The sequence below is a fragment of the Vidua chalybeata genome, chromosome 2 (genome assembly GCF_026979565.1).
Source record: "Vidua chalybeata isolate OUT-0048 chromosome 2, bVidCha1 merged haplotype, whole genome shotgun sequence".
Lineage (NCBI taxonomy): Eukaryota > Metazoa > Chordata > Aves > Passeriformes > Viduidae > Vidua > Vidua chalybeata.
Genome location: NC_071531.1, coordinates 69,612,066 through 69,637,634, shown reverse-complemented (window position 1 = coordinate 69,637,634; position 25,569 = coordinate 69,612,066). Strand labels below are relative to the sequence as shown.

General features: G+C 45.7%; 1 protein-coding gene across 2 annotated transcripts in view; it reads left to right on the top strand.

Annotated features, from left to right (window-relative positions):
- The window catches only part of IGSF11 (immunoglobulin superfamily member 11), a 105,744-nt gene extending 86,885 nt beyond the window's left edge, over positions 1-18,859 (top strand). The window contains exons 1-7 of one of the 2 annotated variants that reach the window (XM_053935968.1): positions 1,323-1,378; positions 11,416-11,579; positions 12,743-12,950; positions 13,744-13,899; positions 14,903-15,025; positions 15,257-15,407; positions 16,036-18,859. In XM_053935968.1, the coding sequence (XP_053791943.1) occupies positions 11,541-11,579; positions 12,743-12,950; positions 13,744-13,899; positions 14,903-15,025; positions 15,257-15,407; positions 16,036-16,486 (1,128 nt within the window). In that variant the 5' untranslated portion in view covers positions 1,323-1,378; positions 11,416-11,540 and the 3' untranslated portion in view covers positions 16,487-18,859. Of the gene's footprint in view, positions 1-1,322; positions 1,379-11,415; positions 11,580-12,742; positions 12,951-13,743; positions 13,900-14,902; positions 15,026-15,256; positions 15,408-16,035 lie in introns of those variants that run through there. The other variant, XM_053935967.1, reaches the window with a different exon arrangement.
- The last annotated feature ends 6,710 nt before the right edge of the window (positions 18,860-25,569 follow it).

Below are 25,569 nucleotides of genomic sequence, written 5' to 3'. Positions count from 1 at the left end.
GGTTGCCACCCACTCAGGGCCAGAGGCCCCTGAACACAAATGCCAGTCCTTTTCCCTGTGAAACAAAACTCACCACCCCAGGTTCCTGATGTCAGTTTGCAGGATGCACTTGGGATTGTCAGGGCAGCCCAAGTTTGAGGTGGTGGCAGATTGGGTCTGGGACTCATCCTTTGCTGTTTGGATTTTTTGGAGGTGGCCGCCCACTCAGGGTCACAGGCCCATTATCAAAAACATTGGCCCTTTTCCCTGTGAAACAAAACTCACCATCACAGGTTCCTGATGTCAGTTTGCAGGATGCACTTGGGACTGTCAGGGCAGCACAAGTTCGAGGTGGTGGCAGGTTGGGTCTGGGACACATCTTGCACTGTTTGGAATATCAGGTGGTGGCCACACACACAAGGCCACAGGTCCCTGACCTCGAATGCTGGGCCTTTTCCCTGCGAAATAAACTGGCCACCCCATTTTCCTGATGTCATTTTGCAGGGTGCTCTTGGGACTGTCAGGGCAGCCCAAGTTCAAGGTGGTGGCAGGTTGGGGCTTGGGCACATCCTTCGCCTTTTGGATATTTTGGTGTCGGCCGTCCACTCAAGGCCACAGGCCCATGAACAGAAACTCCTGCCATTTTCTCTGTGAAACAAAACTCGCCGCCCCAGGTCCCTGATGTAATTTTGCAGGGTGCGCTTGGGACTGGCAGGGCAGCACAAGTATGAGGTGGTGGCAGGTTGGGTCTGGAACACATCCTTTGCCTTTTGGAAGTTTTGGAGGTGGCCGCATACTCATGGCCATAGTCCCTTGAAAATGAAAACTGGCTCCAGGTGGGCTCCTGCTGGCCATGCAGGTGGCAGCTTTGGTGAAACAGGACTCAGGTCACAGAGGAGGAAAATTGTTAAGGGACCTAACGTTTTGGTGAACAACAATCTTTGGCCAAGTATCCTTCCATTTGCAAAGCTTGTGCACTCCAGAGGTTGAGAGCATTTCATACATAATATACAAAATGGGTGTGGAAAGCAGAGAGACAACTTTTTGGCATTGCCTCAGCAGAACTTATGGTTTTCTGGACCAGATACTTTAAGAATTTGAGACTCATCATAGTGATAGTCCCTCCTGTCCTCAAGGAAAATGGGATTAGTCTATTAATGAAAATTTTTCCTCTCAGAAAGGGCTTGGGAGGCTGATTCCTTGGGGGTTGCTTTTATATTAATATATTTAAATATCTTAAATTGTATTATTCAAATTTTAAAAAATATTTCATTTTATTTTGTTGTGTCTTAGGCACCCCTTTTTTAAGGGGTGATGCCACCATAATCCCCCACAGGCCAAAATAAGCAACCATGGAGTGATGATGGCGCTGGAATATCCCAGTAACAGGGGAAGACAGGTGAGGTGGCCCAAGAAGCATTTGAAGGAGCTCCCCTGCATTTGGCTTGGAGAAGCGAAGACATTTCTTGGAAGTTATTTCCAATCCCCAAACCCCACTGCCCACAGTCCCCTGAACTTCCTAAACCCCAAAGCCATCTCTCATTCTGCTACTGCAACTCCACAGTCCTCTCCCTAAAGCTCTCCTTCCCAAAGCTATCCTCATCCCCTCTCCAACCTGAATTATGTCTGGCCCAGCTTAACCCACCTTTGCAGGGAACTTTCTTGAGGACTCCCAAATGATGTCAGTGGTGTCTGCAGGGAGGGAGACAAGATGCAACATCCAGCACGTCCCTGGATCTTCACCCAGCCTGTGTTTAACAGGGCAAGTCCTGCGCCTTTTTTGTTCGTCACCCTCGCTCTTCCTCCTTTTGGAGGAGGGTGGACATAATTCTTGATGCTTTGGGTAAAAGCAGTTGGATGAACCATAGTTGGGATGTTTGCACTGGAGTTTGACCTAATGATGGTTGTCTGACAGCTGCACTCCATGCTGCTGCCTTTTCCCACCACAAAAGTTGTATATTCCAGCCTGCCCACCCTTTCATCCTGCCTTCCCCTGTGCCAACTCCCTTCACTGGACTTTAATCTTACTCCTTCTGGGCTCTGTCCTTCCCACTCAATATACCATTGAATATATTTAAACCTTGAGTTGTTTTCCCTTATTAAGCAGTTTATTACTGTTGCAATCTTTTTTGTATTTTTTTTTTTTAGCCAGGAGAGAAGGAAGAAATTTATTCTTTTGACCATGAATCATTTACAAAACTGCTGGGCTGTTAATGTATTTTTTATGTCTTGGCAAACAGAAAATAGAAGTGAGTGTCTTAGTAAAGCTTTGCCAACCTGTTTTAATTTCAGCTTCCTAATCCTGACTCTCTGTTCCCCAGTCTTGGGAGCAGGTACATTTCTCTTGTAGAGGCACCAGTGGATAACTTCTCTGCAAGGAGACGAAGTTGCTGTGTCAGCAGTGTCATGTGCTGTTGCCTGCACTTGGCACTGATCCGCAGCATGCCACATCTCTGCTGACTGGGCTGGGCTGAGAGAATGCTAGCAAAGAAATGGGATCAAGGAGGGTGGGAACTCAAGCCTATTTCTGCTTTTAGATCCTGGCAAGAGCTCTAATTAGATGCCCACTCTGGGGTAAGCATGCTACATGCAGCTCTCAATTCATCCCATGCAGCTTCAACCTGTACTTTTCTTGTGTGGGCTCAGGTGTGGTCACAGATACCCACAGGGATGCTTGAGGATGCTTTCAGAGACAAGGGCTGGCCATGGTGGAGCTTCCCAAATGTTAAGAGCTGGCTTCAGTGAGGTTTTGCAACCTGCTTCAGGAAAATAAGGCCAATGCATACCTTCACTGCTCTATATCAGCTCCGTGCATTTTCCCTCTTTCAGGAAACATAGATACCAATCTTTGTGTAAGAGGTGAATTTTCATTTTTGGTGTGCTGTGACAAGCAGTAAGATAATTAAGAGGAGGGATGTGGGAGGTTTATGTTGTCATCCCAGCTAGATGAATGGGTAAGTCTGAAGCTCAGAGCTGTTGCTGCAGTTTTTTTGCAAACTCAAGCTGAGCTTCTTACCTCAAATGTACTTGTAGGAATGTTTGATAAGCTTTCATCCCCAAGTCACTTAAGCTAAAGTAACTGGCTGTGGTAATTTAAAATGTTCCCATTCCTGGACATCCATTACTGTAGGATGATTCCCCTGCTGTAGCAGTGAGCAGAACAGGACAGTGTCTGCAATGCAGCTTTCCCCTCTCACAGAAAAGGAAGATAGAATGTCCCCATATCTTCCTCAGTAGGTTATGTTAATGCCTAGCTGTGAGGTAGAGGCACTGCTTCTTTTCAGCTTTGCCTGGCTTTGGGGCAGTAACCTTGTGTTGAGCAACAAGGCAAACAGCAGAAGATGACAACATCTTAAGTTACTGCAGCAGGATTCCCCAGAGCTGATCTATCAGAGGAGTAGGGGGGTGAAGGAAAAGGAACTGTGTTTTCCAGTCTTAGTTTTGTAAAAGACAAAGAATAGGGAAATAACTTTATGTGCCCAGTTAAACTTTTGCTTTGCTCCTTGCCTGTGCTTGCTATTTGGAAAACAGCATTTCAGGAATCTCTGAAGGACCTGAGGAGAGGGAAATGACTGGCGTCCTGTTCCAAGGACACACCACTCTGTTTGTACCTTGGGTATTCTGCCTTGTCTGGCCTTCAGCTCTCTTCTGTAGACAAACCGCCTGCTCCTGATTTGCCCACCTGAGTCCCAGGGTATGAATCATTGATGACTCTGATTCTAAGCACAGGCAGGGATGGACAAAATTGACACCAAATGGTCCTACAGAGTGGGCTGAATTAGCCTTACCCACCTCTCCACTCTCAATTTAGGGGAGAAATGAGTGAGCTCTTCAGTTCCTGTTCCCTCCTGAATCCCCTCTGGCCTTGCTCATCTGCTACAGGAAAAAAAAAAACCCAACCTCTGAAGTGCAGCTGCTTCTTGAGTCCTCTACAAATGCTGTGAATTCAAGGACTGCCAGCTCAGATCGCAGCAGTTTCTGTTTCCAGCCAGTGCTGCATGCATCGGAGGGAAGTGTTAAACTTCCCATAATGTACTTAATAGTGCAACACTATACCATGGAAAGGGGATTAATGCATGCCCAGAGCACAGCCATTGATTAGTTTCATCCTAGCTAATGTCATTGTAGATGCTATTTTTGTTCCTATCAATGTCCCTTTGTATTTTTATAATCTTGCTATAATACAATGCAGTTGTTTTTCTGCCTCTAACTTGCACACATATTGCATTCAAGGCAGCAGAGACAGATGCAAGGCATCCATCCCAGCTTGCTGGAGCTGCAAAGGTGGCAACTCTCCTGGCAGCTTCAGCAAGGCTTGATAGAAGCACATAAGAGAAGCCTGTACTGGGATCACAGCAGGAGTCCAGAACTTGGTAGGACCATTTGGGTCATCAGCTCCATGAAGCTGCATCTCTAAACCAGATTTGGGTTCTTGTTCCCACTTAGCACATGCCAACAAGCTGCTCTAACACTATGTTCTTCTCACTGTTCAAAAACCTCTTCTGCATTTCAAGTCAGTGACTAATTAAACAGAAGCATTAAGATCTATTGGAAAAGCACTGTTCAGGTGCTCAGGGAGATTAACATCATGTGAACTCTGCTACCTGGAGAGCACAGCCCCTCTCTATTTCCCTAGCAGGTTTGATACTCAGCAGTTCAGCAAATCAAACTCTTGAGGTCTAAACTGGAGCACATGAGGATCTCACACTAATGGGGACCCTCTGAAGATACCTGAAGCTGTCTGGCTTGCTCAGCAGGATCCAGGGAGTCTGTGCCAGAAACAGGGAAGGAATCAAATTCCTCAGTATGTGGATTGTAGGTACTTTCCTACCCCTGCAAGAGCTAATCCAGCTCCTCTGACAAGGACATAGAAGGGAACTGACACCATTCTGGAAGTATGTGCAGCTGAAAGCTTTTCTGCCATTTTTTTGGTCATAGAGTCCATTCTTCATCGTATCTAGAGCTGCAGATTGGGGAGATCAGCACAGGGAGATATGCTCTATGTCATCCCAATCAGACAGTTGTTTGAAATCTTCCTCCCAGATGGCCTGCAGAGAATGACTTATTTCCAAAAGAGAAGATGGCAGGGGTGGTAGTGACTGCTGCTCACCGGTCAGCAGCTGAGGCCAGAGTGGAGTGGGTCAGCAGGAATTCTGCCCTATTAGTTTTCTGTCTAGTTCAGATGAGGTTATAAATGGTAAGCAAGAAGGGTCAGTGTGATGAGCACAGTTTCAGAGGAACTGAACAGCTAGTCCAGTTCTTGGCAAGAAAAACTGCAGAGCTCAACTTTAAGACCCCGATACTGTGTTTTCTCCCTGGATTAGTGTCTGCTAGCCTGCGTATCCTACAGGTTGGGCAGCAATCCTGAGATTACTCTTACTAGAGTAAAATGGATCTTTTCACTTTGGAGACTCTATGCTGGGGGGATGACTTGATACCATCAGCTGTGTCGGATGGTTTCTCCAGGGATAAAGGTGCCTATTGACCTGCATTCAACAGGAATACTAACACTAGAAACACCTCAGAGGAAAGACTAACATCAGTATAGTTTTAATGCCTGTTTACAGAGACCTTGCTCTAAACCATGCTAGATGGGATGGTTTTCCTGCTGTTTGTTCCAGTCTGTCCGGTAGAGCCAGATAGGAAGGGAAGTGTTGGAAATTATTTTGCCTTATACACTGTTCCATTGTCCTCCACAGGTTACTATCCCATTGCTAGACCTGTCAGCCACTTGTATAACATGTGTCCTCAAACTGGGGCACGGAAGCAATCCCCCTATGAATGTCTGGAGCAAACTTTGCCCTCTTCCTGTGAGCTGGCAGGGGGGCTATTGTTTGCTGGAGCCCTTCCTTCCTCAGTCCATTACTCCCACTGTTATTGTTCCAAGGAGGTTTCTACCAAGCATCCTTCCCAGGAAAATTTGTGCTAGGGCACCTTGGACCCAGGATGCAGTCTACTATGACGGTGTGAATCTGTCCCAAATGCCTGCCCTGCAGAATGACTTTGGAGCCTGGAAGTTTTTCCATGGTAGAATTTCCTTAGTGAACTGGAAATAGTCTAGCTGGGCATAAATTCAGATCTGTTCTCTATTGCAGTGCTTGGTGATGTTGGTTCCCCAAGCAGGATGGAGTCTACTGCAGGCGGCCTCCAGACACTAGGCTGCGTAAATACTGTGTTTGGTTAGATAGACTTCGAGGTAGCAAGTGTACCACGTTCAGAATGAAGCAGGATACACAGTCCCTGGTGAGAATGGGCAAGACCAGTATTCAAGCATCTTGTTGAGCAGCCAGTTTGGATGCTGTCATATCATGCTGGATAACTTCAATGTTTTCTGTCTTTCCAACTGCAAGCCATGCTCCTTCAGGGGCTTTTGAGTGTTTGCTGCAGAGGCAGGTCCTATGGCAGGTGTACAGCCTGCACCTGTTCCTGTCTCCTCCTGCTGTGAGTCACTCTTTCCCGGGTTGTAGGTTTTGCTGCTGCTCAGTGTATTGGGTTGGCAGTGTACCTCAGCTCATTCGAGGTGGGAGACATTTCTCTTCTTTAGCACAGGGTTTAGCTTTGGTTCCAGACTCAGAGATGTGAGGCAGGCAAAAGGCACAGCAACTTGTATTTTCCTTTCATCTCAGGAAAAAGACTGCTCTGCAGTTTCTCCCTCCATTGCCTGCGGTTGCCAGATGGAACACTGTGCTTCTACCCTATTCTTAAAGCTTTGGTTTGACCTCATTTTTGCCTCTCTAACAAAGGACCCAAAATGTCATACTGCCAAAGGTATCTTCCCCAGCATGTGGCAACAGGATTGCTAATTGCGCTGGGACAGGCAGGAGCCACTCCAGCCATTCCCTGGGTTTCGGATGCAAGCTGAATTAGCTTGAAGCTTTATTCTGATTTTCCCCACAGTGACACACATTCCTGCACATTTTCCCCTGAGGTCTGGAGATGCAGAATACACACAGCTGAGGGTTTCTTACATCCCTTTCACACCTTCTTCCCTCCTTCCTCCTAATGCCATTTGCTTCCCTGGCTTGCCAGCACTGCAGAGTGAACCTGTATTCTGGTCTCTACCTTTGGGTATCAGGAGTCTGCTGCTAGCAAATGCCAAAAGCTGCTGATTCTGCTGGTGATCTCTGGAAGAAAGGTGTGGCAGTGAGTGGGAGCTGGGAACGTTTTTCTACCAACTTAGAATGAGTCAAAGTGCTTAGATTTGCCCATGTCTTTCAGCTTCACTTTATCTGGTATATTCTGAAAGCTCTGTGAAGCTTGCAACCCCTCTAGGGCAGCTAGAAAATGTGGCAGCATCTGACTCCTCCTTACACCCACCAGGGAGGGCAATTTGTGCTGTGGGACTGTGTCCTATGTGCCTGTGTCATGATGTATAAATTACCTACATCGACTCTTTCATGCATACCAGGGAGGGAGCTGAGGTGCTACTTGGAAAAGCAGCAGCAGCAGCAAGCCATCAAAAATTAAATCAGATCTGTTGCCAGAATAATTACTTGATCCTAAAAATTTGAAGAAATTCTGAAAGAGCCTCTGTAGCCAAAACATTCTTCTGCTGACTGGTTTGCTGATAGGGGACAGAAAAATGGAGCATCCCTTCTAATTAGTGATGGGAGCTTGCTGCTTCAGGATCAAAGGAGAATGCTGTTTGCTGAATCAAGCTAAGATCAAAGTGTCCTATGTACAGGAAGGGCCCATTCCTCTTTCTGCTGACAATGGTGTACCCTGCTCATCCTCTGGGCATGCTGCTTACAGGGCTGCTTAATTACTAAGTAAGGAGGAGACTGCAGTCACAAGAGAGGGTGTAATGGCCATTGTAATCCAGTTCTGAGAGATGATTTGGTGGTGATCGATTCTTTGTCTCTCTGAAGTCATTAAACTTCTGAATGCTTAGAAAATACCTGGATTGTGTAACTTTGCAGAAGGAGACTTCTTAGAATATCCTTTGCTTGATTTTTCTGACCTCTTACGTGTAATTTCACTTAGTAGGCTGTATGCGTGTGCATATATCTATATTTGCATTTATATCTACTCCAGGGAATTGAAGTCCTCATTCCTTAGGCTGCATTGAAAAATCCTTATCCCAATAGATATGCTAAATTTGAAATCTCTTTTTTCCCTCTCTCCTCTGCCTCCCTCCTCTTGCATTAATACAAACCCACATTTTTGCAATACTTAATTTTGAAATGTTTAAACACAAATAATTTGGTTGAGTTTTCCTAGTAGGTGTCACCCTGGGCATACAGGTTTTTAAGTGTATGTGACTTTGTGTGCATCCATCTGTGTTTTGGGCCATGACTGTTAGTGTGGAAGAATGCAGTCACAAAGATACTTGCGTAGATGGACAAGTGCATGCTAGTAGTCTTGAGATGGTGCAGCTTCTGAAGAGGGTTTGGTTTTTGCTCTTTAGGCTGTCTCACTGGGAAAGGAGTCATGTTATAGTACTTCCTGCCCAGTGCTGTGCTAACACACCACCCTACCTCCCTGTTCAGGCTGCTGGAAGAGGACTTTGCCTGTGTCTCCTCTTGCCTTGTTCAGTCTTCCTTGTCAGAAGTGCCTGTGTGTGTTTTCCCCAGCTGTAGCCCTGCAGGTGCCACTCAACTTAACAAAATGAGTCTTTAAGTGCCACCTGCCTTGTACACCAAAAGAGCCAAAAAAAGGCCAAAAAGCAGTTGGCATGCCCTGGACTGCCTGAGGTAAAGGCAAGCCTGAGGAGCTGGCTTGCCTGGTAGTTTAACAAGGCAGAGATAGGACAGTGTGGTGTGTGTGGGGGTGCTCTTCTTGCAGCCAGGTTCAAAGCAGCTCCCATTGACAAGAAAAATGAATGGAGACCTCAGCTCCTCCTGAGTGCTTCCCTGCACCATAGCATTCAAATTAAAAGGGATGCTGTGTTGCCTTGAAAGGAAAAGGAGATAATGTGGGCTGTAGGGTGTTGCAGCATAAGAGTGGGGTACTGGCAGGGAAAAGGGAACATGTGTTTTCTTTCATTTTTAAAATTGCTCATGAGTACATTGGGAAGTTCTCAAATGTAGCAAAAAATATTTTAACGGTGAATAAATTATGCATGTTCTATTTTAGTGTTTTTATTATTCTTCAGGATGTTTACAATCAACTAATAATAAATATTAGGAGTAGGAAGAGGGTGATTAGACATGAAAATCTCATCATCTTGATGACTGAGTGATTGATGAATCCTGAAAGGCAAACTGCAAAGTCTAACTTTTCCAATAAACTGGAACACTCACACTTAAGTATTATTTTTCTGAATGACAAGAATTTGAATGTGTGGGTTTTTCATGGAACGGAAACTGGAAGCGATAAGGAATGAGGCTGAAAAACACATAGTGCTGTTCCAAATTGGATGAGTAGTTTCTTTTCCTCTCATGGGGAGGATCTCATTAAATTCACACTGAACATAACAGAAGAACTTCCCGCACCATGTTGGAGAGAGAGGTCAATCCAATAGATGTTCAAATCATTGTGACTCCCTGTACACTGGTTAGCACATGGATGATGCTAGACTGGATGAGTAGTCATGGCAAGATAGCCTTCAAATTTCAGCCTGCAGAAAAGATTCCTTGTTGGAGTCGCATTCAGCAAGAGAGATCTCCAAAGTTGACATGAATCACTTCTGGGCTTTGGGCTACTGCCACTGCCTGGCCAACCATAAGAAAATGAGGAGTCCAAATCCATTTCCAGCCTGTTGCCCACAGACACAGCTGGAAGGCAGATGCCTTGTGATAAAGGTGATGCTTATTACTGGCTCTTCCAGTTATTTACTTCTGCTTGCTACTCACAGACTTGCATAGGAGATTGATGGATTAAGCTTCCACCAGCTGTTTCTCATCCAGCCACCTAATTCTCTGAGCTGTTAGCACTGGAGATTATCTCTTTCCCTAGGAGTTTTCAAAATGTTCCATATTTTTAAGTATGACCCAAGACAATGAGGAAAGTCAGAGTCAGACTCTTACTTTTTTCCCACAAAGTAAGAAACTTGTGAATTTCACTTGAAGAGGTTGAAGTGGAATTTTGTCTGACTGTGCTCTGAATCATTTCTGAGCCTCCCTGAACTACCTGGGGCTTTAAAGGTAGGAGATGTGGAGGAAGGAATGAAAGTTTGGAGGAGGTGGCTGAGCATTTGCCAAGTCGTGGAGTACTGCAACTCTGGAGCAGTCAGTTCAAACACCAAAACACATAGAAGGCTGTGCAGGTGGTAGAATCTTTAGATTCATAGCATCTGAAGCTCAGCACTTCCAGGCTCGGGTGCTGCATTTCTACATTAGGCAGCCTGGGAGGAATCTCAGCAGACACTCACCTTTTCCTCAGATATCAGCCTGTTCGATATCTTAGTAGTTCAGATAGAAAACTATTCTCATGAAGCATTTCACCTTCAGAAAACCACTGCCTCTTGGCAGAAAATAGGAACTTTGCAGGCAGCCCTTCCTGGATTCAGTAAGAGAATAGGGTGGTCTGCAGACAGCACCTGGATGTTAGCAGTATTCTGCTGTTGCCTTGGAGCTTGAAAACTCCTTGCCTTCTTTTCCAGCACCCTCCCACATGCTTTGAACAAGAAAATGGTGAGCTATCATATAGAGACATAGCCTTTTGTAGTCAATATTTTGATTTTTGTGGAGAAAAATGGTTTAAAGCATTTTAGTGCTACTCAAAGTGGTGGTGGAGACCCCTTAGTTTCATTTGACAAGATTTTGGCGGTAGGAGCAGAGGTATTTCCCTGTGTGACTTGCAGGCTTAAAATGGCAGCCTTGAGCTGCTGTACTGGGAGGCTGGGGCTTATGAGGCTGTTGTCTTTGTCCAGTGTATGTGGAATGCTAAGAAGTGAATGGTGGAAATTCAAGAAAATAACTGAGATTTGATGAGATCCTCCATTAGCAATGGTAATTTTTCATCAGCTAAACAGAAATGACTGGACTGGAAAATATTTCAACTTTTAACCCTTTAAATTAAAAATATTGTTAAAATACTTCTGGTCTTGCTGTATTTTATGAGGCATAGAATTGGGAGGAGAACTGTTTTTCATGGTAAATATTGCAATTTCTTTTTCTCATTCCCTGATGTTGGGTATCATTAAGATTGATGGGTTTGAAAACATATCCCTTTCTCTTAGATACAGCTTGGTTGTTTTTATAGCCCTTTGCCTGTTGCCAAAAAAATCACTGCTGTTCTCAGAGGCTCTGAAACTAGAGTGCCCTCACTTAAAAGGACCACATATGTACATTTGTCTCTAAAAAACATCTGCCTAAGATCAGAGTTATCTGTGAGGAAGGAATATAATTCCTTTTAGACTGATGTAGTAGGGTACAGTTGTATAGGAATGGGATACTGTGTTGTTGACCTGCAAATGTATGGAGCCACCTGCAGTGCTTTGAACCGTGTGTCCTTCTCCTGAAGTGCTTGAACCATGTGTCCTTCTCTTTCCAGGTCTGGTGTGTCCTCTGGAGGTGTCAGTCAGTTCAGGGAATATCCAGGTTGCCCGAGGCCAGACAGCAGTGTTGCCCTGCACCTTCACCACTAACGCTGCTCTCACTAACCTTAATGTCATCTGGATGGTCATTCCTCTTTCGAATGCAAACCAGCCTCAACAGGTAGGCCTTTTCTTATGGGAGCATGTGTTTCCTTGGGGCTTTCCTGTTCCCCACCATGTTCTGGATGTAGGCCCTCTACAACGCTGAGTCTACGGCTGTCCCAGAACTTCATTGTCCCTTCACTGCTGAACATACCCTCTAGATATTACATTCATCTGTTTTCTTCAATGTTTTGTTAACAGATGCACATTGTGTCCTTGGCTGGATGTGCAGCTGGGGCAAGTGTATGTGATACTATGTTGCTGCCCTGGGCCTCTGGCATTTGTGCGTTCAAAAGAGCACAGGAGATGTAATCCAGGTTTTGTTGCACTGGATGTGGAATTTGGAGGGCCTGGGAATAGCTGCAGCTTTAAACCTGTGAAATCTATGTAAAATGTCCCCTAACACATAAATTCTCATAGACTCATAGTAATCTTTTACTTCCCTTTTATTTTTCACTGTATGTAGCTTTTGCAATACTAGCAAATGAGAGTATATAATGGTGGGTGCAAGAATCATAACCCGAGATATGCTGGCCTGTTTTTTGCCCACATACTCTGACAACAGAAGAACTGTTTCTCTGAAATACATCTTGGGTCACACTGCCCTGATCACATTTTGTATTCAGTGTGAGAACCTGCACTCAAGAATACCTGCTCCTCAGGGACTTGGTCTGAGCACAGTCTGACTGGCAGAGGCTGTGCAGGTTCAAAGGTTGCACTGCCTGTCATTCAGCTCATCCCAAAGATCTTCAGTAAGCAGTGTCAAATCACGTCAGGACCTTACTGACAGAGACTCAAAATGATACTGTCCACTGGGCAGATGCTTTTCATCAAAGTATTCACTGACCTGCAGAGAGCCTCTTTCTCTGTACATTGATCCTGTCCAGATGGGTAATGACTATCATATGAAGGAGGCTGGTATTGGCAATCCAGCTATGCCAGAAGATTTGGGTATCTTTCTGGTCTGTTACCTTTACAAACATTTTTATTGAGGTAAAATGGGCTACAGAGTGTGTTTTGGGAAAAAAAAAAACCTGTCCTAGGATGTATATTGAAGTTTGGTTATTCAGAGATCCTTTAGTAACTGGTCCTTTTGGCTTTGGAAGCTCATGTTTTGCTTGCTGTTCTTCCTCCTTGCTCGGTTCCTGTGGAGTGTTGTTTGAGCCTTCCTTTCTTTTCCAGGTTATTCTCTACCAAGGAGGTCAGATCTTTGGTGGTGCACCCCAGTTCTATGGGCGAGTGGGGTTTGCTGTGACAATGCCAACTACCAGTGCCTCCATCTTCATCAACAACACTCAGCTATCGGATACTGGCACCTACCAGTGTTTGGTCAACAATCTTCCCGACCGAGGCGTCAGGAATATTGGAGTCATTGGACTAACTGTCTTGGGTGTGTTTATTGGTATTATGAGTGGGGGGAGGGGGGGCAGGGACAAGGGGATCTCTGTGCATGATAGTGCATCATGAACAATATAGTAGTGTGTGTCTTTGAGCCCACAGACATCCCATGGGGAGGAATGGGCTGCCTTGTGGGTACTGTGGGATTTTGTAGGGCACACAGACTTCATTTGCAGGCAGTGTGTAATGAAGTTCTAAAATATGATGGAGAGAAAGTTGTTGTGGTGGTGTTGTGATATGGAGTTGCAAAGAAGCAGGAATAAAGTACGAGGACATCCTGGAGGGCTGAATAGAGGGTAAGGGGTTTGGTGCATAGCAATAGGAGGAGAGAATGACTCTATATCTTTGCTTCCTTTCCATGAAAGCTGTTAGTTCTGGATGCTCCCATTGATGCTAAATACTCCAAAGTGCATGCCATTATAGGGATATGAAAGCAGAACCCAATCACAGTAAATTTTGTCTGAGGCTCTGTTAACTTTCACCATCCTTGCTGTCTCAAAGACAGAAATATTCACCTTTTTTCAAGGGAGGGATCTAAGAGAACTGGGTCCTGTGAAAGTCAGCAGTAGTCTGTAACCCTGATGGGTTGGTGGGTCAGGAATCTTTGTGTGAATTGTCGCCTCCCAAACCATAATGAGTTCTTGTCTGCTGCCTTGTTCTTGTCCCCTTGACAGCTCATGACACTGTCCTTGCTTTCCCCAGCAGCACATGTTCAGAGTGAGCCTGCATTCCACTGTTTGGTCACATTTCCTGATTTGCTATCACCTTCCCCTCTTCTCTCGCAGTTCCTCCTTCTGCCCCGCTTTGCAGAATCCAGGGGTCCCTGGACGTGGGCAGCGATATCACACTGACCTGCAGCTCGGAAGAAGGCATCCCCCGGCCAACATACCTCTGGGAGAAACTGGACAATATCCCCAAGTTGCCCCCAACTGCCACACAAGGTGCTCATTCTGTTGATTATCCTCTTATTTCCCAGGTGGCAGCCTGGGTTGTCCCTTGTCTGAGCTGCCAGAGGTGGCATGGCTTATTGAGCGTCTGCCATCATTTGCATGGTCCCTTTATTGGAACGAAGATTCCTAAAGCCCATGCTGGACAGGGTACCCTCCAGAGGCCACTTTAATTTTTGTGGTTTTTTTTGGTCCAGAAACATGTTCCCCATTGAAAAACAAGGACTGGGTTGAATGGAAGAGAGAGAGAGTGATTTCTAGATATTGGCATGTGGCTGGAAATTTCAGCTGCCAACTCACCTGCATTTTAAACCAAATGAAAGGCTTATAGAATGGAAACAGGAAAAAGAAAGGCAGAATCATCCCAGGAAAATATGGCCAGCTTGTCACACTGATACCACATTCTCCAATAAATTACTGCCAGAGCTGCTTTTCAGATGTATGGAGAAGCAGGGCTCTGATCAAACTGGTGTTTCCCAGCCTCAAGTCCTACCCTTAGGTTTTCTTAGACTTGGTGTCCTGATCAAATACTGTAGCTGTACTTTTGCCCTTTATTTTGCTGTATTTTAAGAATAAGGCAGCTTTCAGTTTAATATAATTCAGGAATGAGGAATATTGGCAGAGAAGAAGATGGGGAGTCCAGGGATGGGAGAGTAGGGGTTCTGCAGAGCAAGACTGAATTCAACAGGTAGATCTGGGTATAGGTAACTTTGCGTCTCTTTCTTCCCTGTTCTCACACAACACTGAGAGTCCCAAGCTTTCATCTGCAGAAATTCCTCTATAAGAAGAGAAAGAAACATCTAGTGTAAGCTCCTTAAGACCTAATCTTGTCTCTCTGTGTGTCTGTGCAAGCACAATGCTTCCATCTAAAGGTTGTTTCCTAATTTATTACTCTCTTAATAGTCTCACACCAAAATTCTCTATTTGCTGGCTTTGCCTTTTCATGGTTTTCCTCAAGCAGGGGAGGGATTTAAATCCTTCTTTTCTCTCTGACTAGACCAAGTCCAGGGCACTGTCACTCTCCGAAATATCAGCACTGTGTCCTCAGGTCTTTACCAATGTGTGGCTTCAAATGCCATTGGAACCAGCACTTGCCTTCTGGACCTGCAAGTCATTGCACGTAAGTATTTTGCCAGGGGAGGCTTGGCCACCTGCTTCTGTCTTGTGATAGTAAGGTGTGTAACCATGTTTGCTGTGAGCCACCACATGCTTCTCTATCAGAAGATAATCATGCCCTGGAATGGGAACATTGCCTTTCTCCCCTCCCAATCCACGGCAGCTTCATGTGCTTACAGATGGCCACAGCCCATCCCTGATTTCTTCTTCATGCTCTGTTCAATCATCTCCACAGCTCACCCACGGAGTATTGGCCTGATTGCAGGAGCAGTGGCCACAGGTGCCGTTGTACTCGTTGTTTGCATTGTGTTGGTGGCTGTAGCACTGTTCTACTGGAAAAATAAACACAAAGAAGAAGAAGAGGAGGAAATTCCTAATGAGATAAGGTAAGGGTCAGGGAAAGCTGGTGGTGGGGGACCTCCGACCAAAAGCTGCATCTGACAGGAGTGGAATGGGAAACCTCATTTTTGTTAATTCTGGGTGTCAGGGAAAGATGTCCATACATATTCAGAAAATGGAGGGAGAAAATTAAGAATGGTAACAATACATTTTGTTTTCAGTATTGCCTATAATGCCTTTAATCCCTTGGCCAGCAAGAGGGATGGGACTTCATGTTGTTAGCTCTGTAGGAGAGTGATGTGGTGGGAATTCTGACCCATAATGCCAGACAGCAATAGCTGAAAAGCTCTGGAGATATGATTGTGATATTTTCCGGTCACAGAGGAAAGTTACAGTTATTACAGTCACAGTTATCACTGTCTGGCACTGCCCGAGTTTCTCTGTAGACACATGAGCATGGGTCATTTGCCTCAGTGTAAAATTTGGCACATGGAGCACACAGGTAGGTTCTGCAGAGAGGGATGAGCAAACAGGCCAAGGAGCAATGCTGATTCACATTGGTGCTGTCCTTCTCCTTGAATTGATGGTGTTGACCCCAGCATGGTGGTTGGGGGTGGGGGTGCTGGACAAGTGGGCCACTGCCCTCCATATGCCCTCACACCTTCTCCTTCCCAGGGAGGATGACCTGCCACCCAAATGCTCCTCTGCTGCAAAGACGTTCCACGCTGATGCATCCTCATCAGAGAACGATACCCTCACCTCGTCCAACACCTACAACAGCCGCTACTGGAACGACCCCAAAGCCAACCATGCCACAGACTCCTTCACCCGCTTCAACAACAGCAACGACGCTCACCACCCCCCCTTCTCCCGCTCAGGGAGCACGAGTGCCCGCCCCGTCTACGCCAATGGCGGCCACCCATCCCCGGCTCCCCCCAAGACACTGGTGGTGACGGCCAGCACGGCGCCATCACCTCAGGAGGTGATCCGGAGCAATGGTTCGGTCAGCAGGAAGCCACGGCTGCCGCACACCCGTTCCTATGCAGTCAGCCAGGCCACACTGGAGCGGATTGGGGCAGTGCCCGTCATGGTGCCCGCCCAGAGCCGGGCTGGCTCCCTGGTGTAGGACTGTGTTGGCGGCTGAGAGCTGAGCAAGGGGCCTCTCATCCCCTGGGGTGGGGTGAAGAGACCCTACTCCTTCCTGAAAGGCAGCGAGGCGGTGTGGGGGGGGGAGTCACACACTTACCTCTCCACCTGCCCTCCCCTCTCAAGGCTGCTGCCAGCTGGTGGGACAGCCCTGGCCAAGCCGCTTTCCCCCCAGCTGCTGGAGCTCCTCGTGCCAATGGACGCCACGGATGTGCCAAGGCCAGAGGAGCAGGGAGGTCGGGATGTGCTCCCGGGCTGCTGGGCCCCAGCTGGGACATGCACTCGGGCCTGACCCTGGGGGGAACTTCTGCTTTTATTTCCTGTTGGTTTTGTTGGGGGCTGATTCCATCCACTTGGGTCTTTCAGGGAGTTTCGGGAGATATATATATATATATGTATATTATTTTTTTTCCATTGTTGTTGCTGTTTTGTTTCCAAGAGGATGATGACCTGTGTTGGGGCAGGGAAGGCTGAGCAGGCCCAGCTTCCCATGGCCCTGGCTCTACTGTTGGATTAGGGAGTACTGTGCACTGGGGCTGGGTTTGGGGAGGCATGGGACAGACTGGAGGGGCGAGATGAAGGCACAGCCACCAGCCCAGGCAAGGGGATGGTTGGGTGAGGGAAGCATTTGTCTTTATTTTTGGCAGTTCTTCCCCCCACCTCAGCACACACAGGCACACACACACAGAGACACATGCAGATCCTCACACTGGGTGTTTCTCCTGCACTCAGTTGGAGGGCCACCAGAGCCCTATTTATAGCTGTGGAGGATGCAGCCATCTGAGCATCTTTCCCTGAGACACTCGGTGCAGGGCAAGGCTGCACCGCTGCTGCTGCTGTTGCTGCTGTTGCTGCTGCTCTAGGGCTTGGATCTCTTTTTTTCCTTTTCTTGAGGTGTTGCTGGGGTTATTCAGGAGGCAGAGAGGAGCAAGATGGTGTCGCGGAGCACCAGGCAGGTTCATGAGGCATCTGTTGCTCCTGGGCTGTTCTGGTTTAGAGCACGTGACTTCAAACCCCACAATTTTGATGTTTGCATGGTGGATTTTATTCATCAGGCTATGCAGGGCTGGGCAGCATGGCAGAGCTTGGAGCCTTCACAAAGAGGCATCAGAGTTTTCATTCCTGCTCTCCCATGTGCACAGACATGTTAGCAGGATTTGTTTCCTGCTTTAGAATGCAGAGGCTTAATGAAAGCCCACACACTATCTCTCTGCCTCCCTCACTTCCCTCAACATCCTGGGACTGGGTACTGGTGGCATCTGCCAGTGGCCCTGCCATCTCCTTGCAGCCTGGCAGGTGGTTGTGGCTGGCACCTCTACTTTTTTCTATTGCAACTAAATAGCCTTAATCAAAGCCAAGAGTTGAAACCTCTGAAGGAACCTGATGCTATTTGGAGGGCTGGACTGAGGGCTGGGATTTCCTCTCCTAGAGAGCACTGGTTCAAAGAGGCCATGCCTGGATAGATGTTTTGGCCCTCCTGCATAACACCAAGCCTTGCACAGGCAAAGGCAGTGATCACCTCAAAAAGCACCAGAGCCCTCCCAGGTCTGCTCTTGGAAAAGAAATGTGGGGAGTCACAGGTGACTTCCATAGTTCTCACATTGGAAAAAGGGTCTGTTTAAGCCAACAGACTCTTCCTCATCCCCACTTTCCTTGTCCTGGCACGGCTTTACTTTCCCTAGCAGTGCACAAACCTTGGGCAGGGCCTTCTACCTAAGCAGTACAAATGTAAGCACAGACTCTGAGGAAGAGGAGGGAGAGGTGAGGGCTTGGTTCCCACGTGGACACACTGGCTTTTTGGGAGACTGGGAGCTCCCAAGCAGCATAGGTTTGAAGCTTGGCTGAGATTTTGTGTCTTCTTTTCTTAAAATTAAAAAAAAAAAAAAAAAAAAAAAAGAAAGAAAAATGAAAGAAAAAGGAGATAAAAAAAATCCAACTTCCCTTCTTTCTCTCTCTACATCACTGCATCCAGAATGTGTGCAAACCCCCCTGGTGGTGGAAGCAGGCGGTTACTCTGTGTGTGCACACATTTCACTGGGGCAGTCCTGTTTCCTGCCCTTTTGCTCACTTTGCTGCTGGGTGGTAGGATTGATGGGGGAAGAAGAGTGGCTTTAGAAACCCTAATGTGAGAAGAAAAAAAACCCAAAACAATCAAAGAAAAGCCTAGACACATTCTCTCTGCTTTTGTAACAACCCCTGTGTGATATTTACAGGAACGCTGCCCTCAGCAGGCGCCCTCCTCTATTGGGAAAGCTCTTCTGGTTCCTACCCTCCATAAGACTGTTTGCTCCTCTTTCTTTGTTCTTTCTAATTGTATAAAATTCAATAAAATTTTATTCATATAAAAAAATGACTTCTGCCTGCCTGCTGCTGCTTTTTTCTTCCTCCTACCTAATTCTGTAACTACAATGACTTTGCCCATTAATACTTATCCTTGATGTGACTGACAGTAGGCAGTGACCATGCAACTGAGAGCTGAATGTTATTAGGCCAACCTATTTGGTAGTGAGCTCTGGTACTAGAGCCTTGTTTTTCTCATTCATAATAGTCTGACACATTACCCTTGAATGTACAATTTCCCAGGCTTGCAAGGTTGCTACTTCTCTAGACAAAGGTTAGTTTTATTTTCTGTCTTTTGGCAGGGGAGACCCCATGCTGCTTTGAGTGATGTGAGGAAATTATTTTTATAATTGCCAAATTTTGCTCATGTATTGATTTTCCAAGCAGAAACATGGTATGTTTATCCCAGATTTAAAATCTAAGACAGTCACTGACTTTCTTGGGCATTTGAATAAGTTTGATGGGGGAAACTTTTAGGAATTTAACAGAGTGCTGATCCCCATAGACAGAGCATGTGAAGTTTCAATGTTTGAGCGCTCACTCTCAGGGCATAAGGGGACTGCAAAGCATAGACCTCTTAGTCTGTATCAACAGCTGTTAACAGAAGTTTATTATTAGTTAGGGCAACCTGATGTTTTGTGAGGGATTTTGCATTTTTCTCTCCATGTTTTGTTTTCCCTTTTTCTTCTCTAAAATCCCACAGATATTCTGAGAGTGATTATTAAAGCTAGAAACCCGCCAATCCAACAGCAGTGTTAACTCAGCCCTGCTGCACATGCATTATGTCCTCATTCCTGGGTATTTTTCAAAACCTACTTCCAAATGCTCTTGTAAATGTGTTTTCAGCTATAGACCTTACTGTAAATAAGACAGCTGCATTGCCATTTTCAGGAAGTTTACATAGGAATCTTAATGTTTCCATTTATCACCTTTTGATTGTGCAATCTTGATGTGACATTAATAGCATCTTTACATTTTATTCCCATGATAGCCCTGTCAGTATTCTGCTATACTATCCATCCCTTGCCACTGGTTTGCTCCTTACATCATCCTTCTACATGTCTTGTTGATCCAGAGCAGAATTTCCTCGGATGCAGGATGGTTTGCTAGGTTTGTGCAGCACCTGGAATGCTGGAGTTTTAACCTGTGAATTGTGCCTAGCGAGGCATTGCTGCAATACAAATAATTAAAAAAATATAATCCCAGTTAGATAACTTGATAGTGCTTCAGAGTTTTAATTTATCACTAAAAATCGAACAGAGATTCAAGCTATTGCAGCAGTAAGTGAAAGTCACCATTGAAATGGTCAAGTTTCCTGACAGCCTTCAGTTCCATATGTGCCGTAGGGATTGTCCACCACCACATGCCACAGATGTTACTTTAAATGTTGGCACCTATGGCTATGTCACCTTCTACCAAAGAATATCAGAAAGGAACTTATTCTGAAACAAGGATTAACTGTACTTTGGAGTGCTGAGACAGAAATAACCATGAGAGGATGCTTCACACTTTAGAAGTGGATATCTTTTTAGAGGTTGGTATAGATGAGAGCTCAGTTAAAAATATTTGGGAAAACTGGTCTGCAGACTGCCAGAAGTTTTTTTTTTAACTTATGCAGCTTTTGGACTCATATCTGCTGATTCATCTGAACTAAAAAAAATTAAAATTACTCAGATGCATGCACTTCAACACACTCTTGCTGAAACACAGATGAGTTTCCAGTGGAAACCAGTCTAACAGATGGTATCCTGTCCAAAACTGCCTGGTTTCCCCATGAGGATGGGGAATGCTCAGGACATCAGTCTTCCTTGCATCATGTTTTAGGCCCACATTAAGAGGACATCAAATCAGGGTAGCCTCAGATGACACCCAGGAGGTAACTGGGTGATTGATGGTACTGGGCAGAGGAAATCAAACAAATATTTTTATATTGGAGGAATGTTGATGATAATCATGGTTTCATCAAGTACATTGGTAAGCTTTTGTAGGTTATTGGATTTTTCTTTAAAGTAACATTTGACATCTCAGCCTCATTCACTTCAGGCATGCAAGTGTCTCTCTGTGTCTGCACTCTAACCTGGATCTTCCCAGCTATGGTACCACTGGTTTGTGAGCAGGTGGATGAGTCTGTGCATGTCTGCCACCACCAGGTGAATCACGTGAAGATTCTCTTATGGTGGTCTTGAACATTTCTAGCACGTGGAAAACTGAGACAGTATATGCCTTTCACAAGTTCACTTCTGAGCAAACCCAAGCACTCATGTTAAGTCATGGCCTCTGTTTAACAGAGGCCTGGAATGAGCTGTTGTCAGGTTTCTCAATGACTGAGTTGCCTTTCTTTCTGTGCTTTTTCTAAGTGCTGCTGGCTATCCTGCATACAGCTTGTTTTCCTGATGCCAGCAAAGCAGTGCTCACCCACTGTGCCCTTGTTACAGGTCTGCTCTTGCCATGAGAAAGGCAAGAGGTGCTGGTGAGGATCAGGAATATGGATGTTGAGAGAGGGAATGCAGCATCACTGAGCTCACTGAGCCATGCCTCTTCTTGGCTGAGGAGTAGATGGACATCAGAGAAAAAGCAAGCCTTGAAAGCAGGGAGAGTGAAAGGCTGTGGTTCTTTTTCTTCACATTGCTTTCCTCCGTGTCTGCCTCTGAGCATGAGGATGTTACTGAGGATTACCAGGTCTGTGACCTCCTAAGCAAGAGAAGGCACATGCAAGGCATTTCCTGAGCCTTCCTTGGCACTAGCTCGGAGTTCTTGTTGGCTACTGGACAGCACAGAGAAAGGTTTTCTTAGGTCACCTACACAGCCATGGAGCTGGAGTGGGAGATAATATGTGGCAAGAGCTTTGGACATGTGAATGCTGTTTTTTAGGGAGGAGAAACTTGGTAGTCTTGGGACTTCCTGACTCTAGAGCTCTGGCATATTTTCTTTGATGTGTTTCCATGGACAATGACAGCTAAAAAAGCACTTTTCCTTTCCCTGTAGTAGAGAGCACTGTTGATGTGCAGGAATGGGGCAGTGCGCATGGCTAAGGATCAGACTCCTCACTAAGCCTTCTAATGCCATTTTCTGCTTATTGTTTGTTCCTGATTTCCTCCTTCCTCCCACTTCTCTGTAACATGTTTGAATGAGAAAGTGGGTTGGCAGGAAATTTAATCTATCCCTGTAAAAACAAGCAAAAAACCACCAACCCCACAAAACAAATAGCAGGAAAGAAGAGAGATTAAGACGCAGCTTGCATGGTTGGCTGGCAAGCGATGCTTTAGCAGTAGATGTAGCCTGGGTCAGGTCCTGGATTTGGACTTATTAAATCATACTTGGGAAGGGATGATGACTTGCTTCCAGTCAATATGCTTTAATGGGAAAACTGATGTGGTGCATGCTCAAAGAGAAACATTGGCTAAGGGACTGGATACAGTAAAGCCCAGAGGCTCTATAATTTTGTGCTCATATTTAAACCCAGTATGTTTGGTAGAGTCTGCCTTCCTGGATGCTATCAATATCTGCAGAATTTCTCTCAAGTAGCTAATTTTTCTTGAATGATCACAAGACCCTTTGGCAAGCAACCACCAGGTTGTTGTCCATGTGGACATTTCAGACAGGGGAAAGGTGTGTGATCTGGGTTGCAGCAGCACTCTTTAAGTTGTGGCAGTTTCTAAGGTTGCAGAGTAGCCTAGAGACTTTTTAAGTGCTTGGCATCACTGGCACAGCATTTCCATCCGGGATCCTCTCCCCTCCTCTTAGATTGAGGTTTGTGGCACATTTGGCCCTAGGCTCCACATGAAGGACCAAAGGCAGTAGGGGCTAGAATTAGCTCCATAGAAAATCCAGTGTGACTTTAGACTCTCAAAATTAAGATTATTAGGGATAGAAACTATTACAGAAATGTGCCATGGACAGAAAGCAGTTCTTTCTTTTGGCTGTGGTTTTCTGCTGGGATTAATATGTATCAAATCAAAGACTAACTTTTGGTGACACAAACAACAGTAATAGGTGCACAAGCACATAGATCTCCCACCAGCTCTCTCCAGGGGGCACTTGCTCAATGACTGCAGACTGCAGTCTGTTCCTGCTGTTTGTGAACACAATCTCCATGGTTTTGTTTGCTCATCTTTCTTGTGTGTGAATGCATCCTCCACTTGCTCATCCGCGCTCGGGGACACCGCAGGAGGTTGAAGCACGACAGTAAAGGGTGAGAACGCCCCATGCTTTTGCTCAGCCCAGTCACACAGAGCACACATCCCGTTTGTTCCCCAGGATAACCTGTTGCGTAGCTCCCAAATCGCGGGGGCTTTCGCCGTTCCTCCCGTCATTCCACCAGTTGCACACTGGCCAGGGAAAGTTGGTTACTTCTGGGAAAGCAGGCGGGGAGCTTCGGGGCTATGTCCACAGAGCAGCTGCACATTCTAATTTCCTCACTGCCGCCGGATTTGGGTCACAAAGATCGCCTTTTTTGGTGGCTCTACGCTGACATCCTCTGGAGGGATGAAGAAATTCAGCAATTCCCGTTCGCTGCTCAGTTCGCCCGCACATGGCTGCACCTCCATACGAGCTCCCGGGTTGGCTTTTCCCCCTTGTGACCCTGCAAAGATTAAGGTGCTCCTTGAGTACGAACACATCTTCCTTTTTTCTCCTGCGGTTGTCTCTCAGGATATGCCCTCAGTACTGTGGTATCTTCTATGCTGTGATGAAGAGGCTTGAGTACTTTGTGTCCCAGGAGCAAATGGTTTTTACCACAGCATGCCTTTAGCTTCCCAGCTCCTTCTCTTGTTATGATGGTCTGTGGTTCAAAGGCATGGGGAATGGGTTGGTACATGGATGGTGCCAGAGAACAGATGGGACACAGTGAAAAAAAGCTGCTGCCACCATATTTAACTGTATACAACAGTGCAACTGGCTTCTTTTGGGCTCACAGCTGACTTAAATTTGTCCTGCTGCCCTGCTGAGGCTGAGAGGAACTGCCTGTTGACTTTTCTAGCTCCTCCACACTGGGGTAATGCTTCAGAGCTTAGGAGAGCACCCAGTTGAAGAACCACGGCAAACTAACTTTTATGTGCCTGCCAGCCAGCTCTGGGAATTCAAGGATTTACTGACCTTGTGAAACCAGCAACCATATCCCTGCTCATTAATGGGCCCAGATTAGTTGCAATAGCAAGGACATACAGAGTTTGGGGTCAGATATGTGAGCAAAGTACTTGCTCATGCAAGTCCGGCGAGGCTTTGGTTCAGAAGGCAAGGTGATTATATGCAAACCTCCCAAGTTTGATTTTCTTTTCAGCTATGTGTTGATGGAAAGAAGGAAACACGACCCTAATAGATTTTGGATGTGACTAAGATTCCAAAGCCTTTTGCTTTACAAAGAGCCACCTCTAGCCCCAGGCAGTGGACTCCTGGGATATTAGAAATCAGAACTTGGTTCCAGACCTATGTTTACTAAAGATGGTGTATGAAGTAGTCAAAACCACATTTGAAAGTTTGTCTACTCAAATACTATTTTTCTTGAAACATGGCTCATAATCAGGATTTCCATGTCATGCCCTCATTTCAATTCTTGTCAGTCAAATCAAGAGCATTCAGCCCATAGGGCTTTTCTGGTAGCCTTTCAGCTGAGTTTTAATATAAACATTGTGCCCCTATCTGTCCCCAGCACACGCCAGACCCACAGGATGTCTAACCTTTCCTTCAAGTGACATGAAATTCCTTGTCCACTGGCTGGGAGGGAGCTGCAGCTCCTGACAGCTCTGTCGTATTTCTAAGCACAGAGATCTTGAACTCCATGCATTAAAATTGATCAAATCAGTCTCTGCCTGTTTTAAATTGGTTCTTTTTGCCCACAAAGGATTCTTGGACTGTAGATTTGTATTTTCTTTCCTTTTCCAAAGGTTTTTGGAAGTGATCAGCGACTGTCTATCTTGTACATGTAATAGCCATACATCTTTGCATTGTATTTCAGTTCTCATAAACAGAAGTGTCAGCATTAGACTTGTGTTATTCAGAGCAAATCCATTGCTTGTTAGAGTGAACCACAAAGAAAAGGGAATCGATCTCATGAATGCAACTGCTACACAAGATATTTGTGGAGAGAACAGTTATGAAGTTGTTTAAGATATGGTCACTATGATTCTTCCCAACTTATGAATTTCTTTCATGTCCTTTTCATTGTTCATTTAAAGCTTTTGGTGGATTTTCTGCTGCTAAGCCATACTTAATAAGCAGGAAGAGTATTCCTTTTCATGCTAACAGATTACCTTTAACACTCACTACTGCTATTGAAGTCAATGCTATTCCAATGGGAATCCTCCACTCCTACATTTCCTCCTGTCTTTATTAACAATAAGATCAGGGACAAAATGAAATTGTGGTGTGACTTAGAAAAGTAAAGAGAAACCTCCACCTGAGAGTGGCAGACAATGAAATGGAGCTGTTAAACTGATTGAGTTACCTTGGGGCAAAGCCCGATGTGTGTATGAGCGTGCATTTGGGGCTGAGAGCAGGGTAGGTCACTTTAGGGGAAATGAATGAAGGCAGCATTAAGTTAACTTGCAGCAAGGGTAATCACCCACAGTAGCACCCCAGTGTATGGAACACTGGTTTGCAGGCCAGGTGGTATTGAAGCCATAAAACACCTTGATATAGTTAAGCCAAGTTATATTCACCAGCCAGTCACATTTCAGCCACTAGGGAGTTAAATTAAAACTCCTTTTTCAAGCTTAAATATACTGT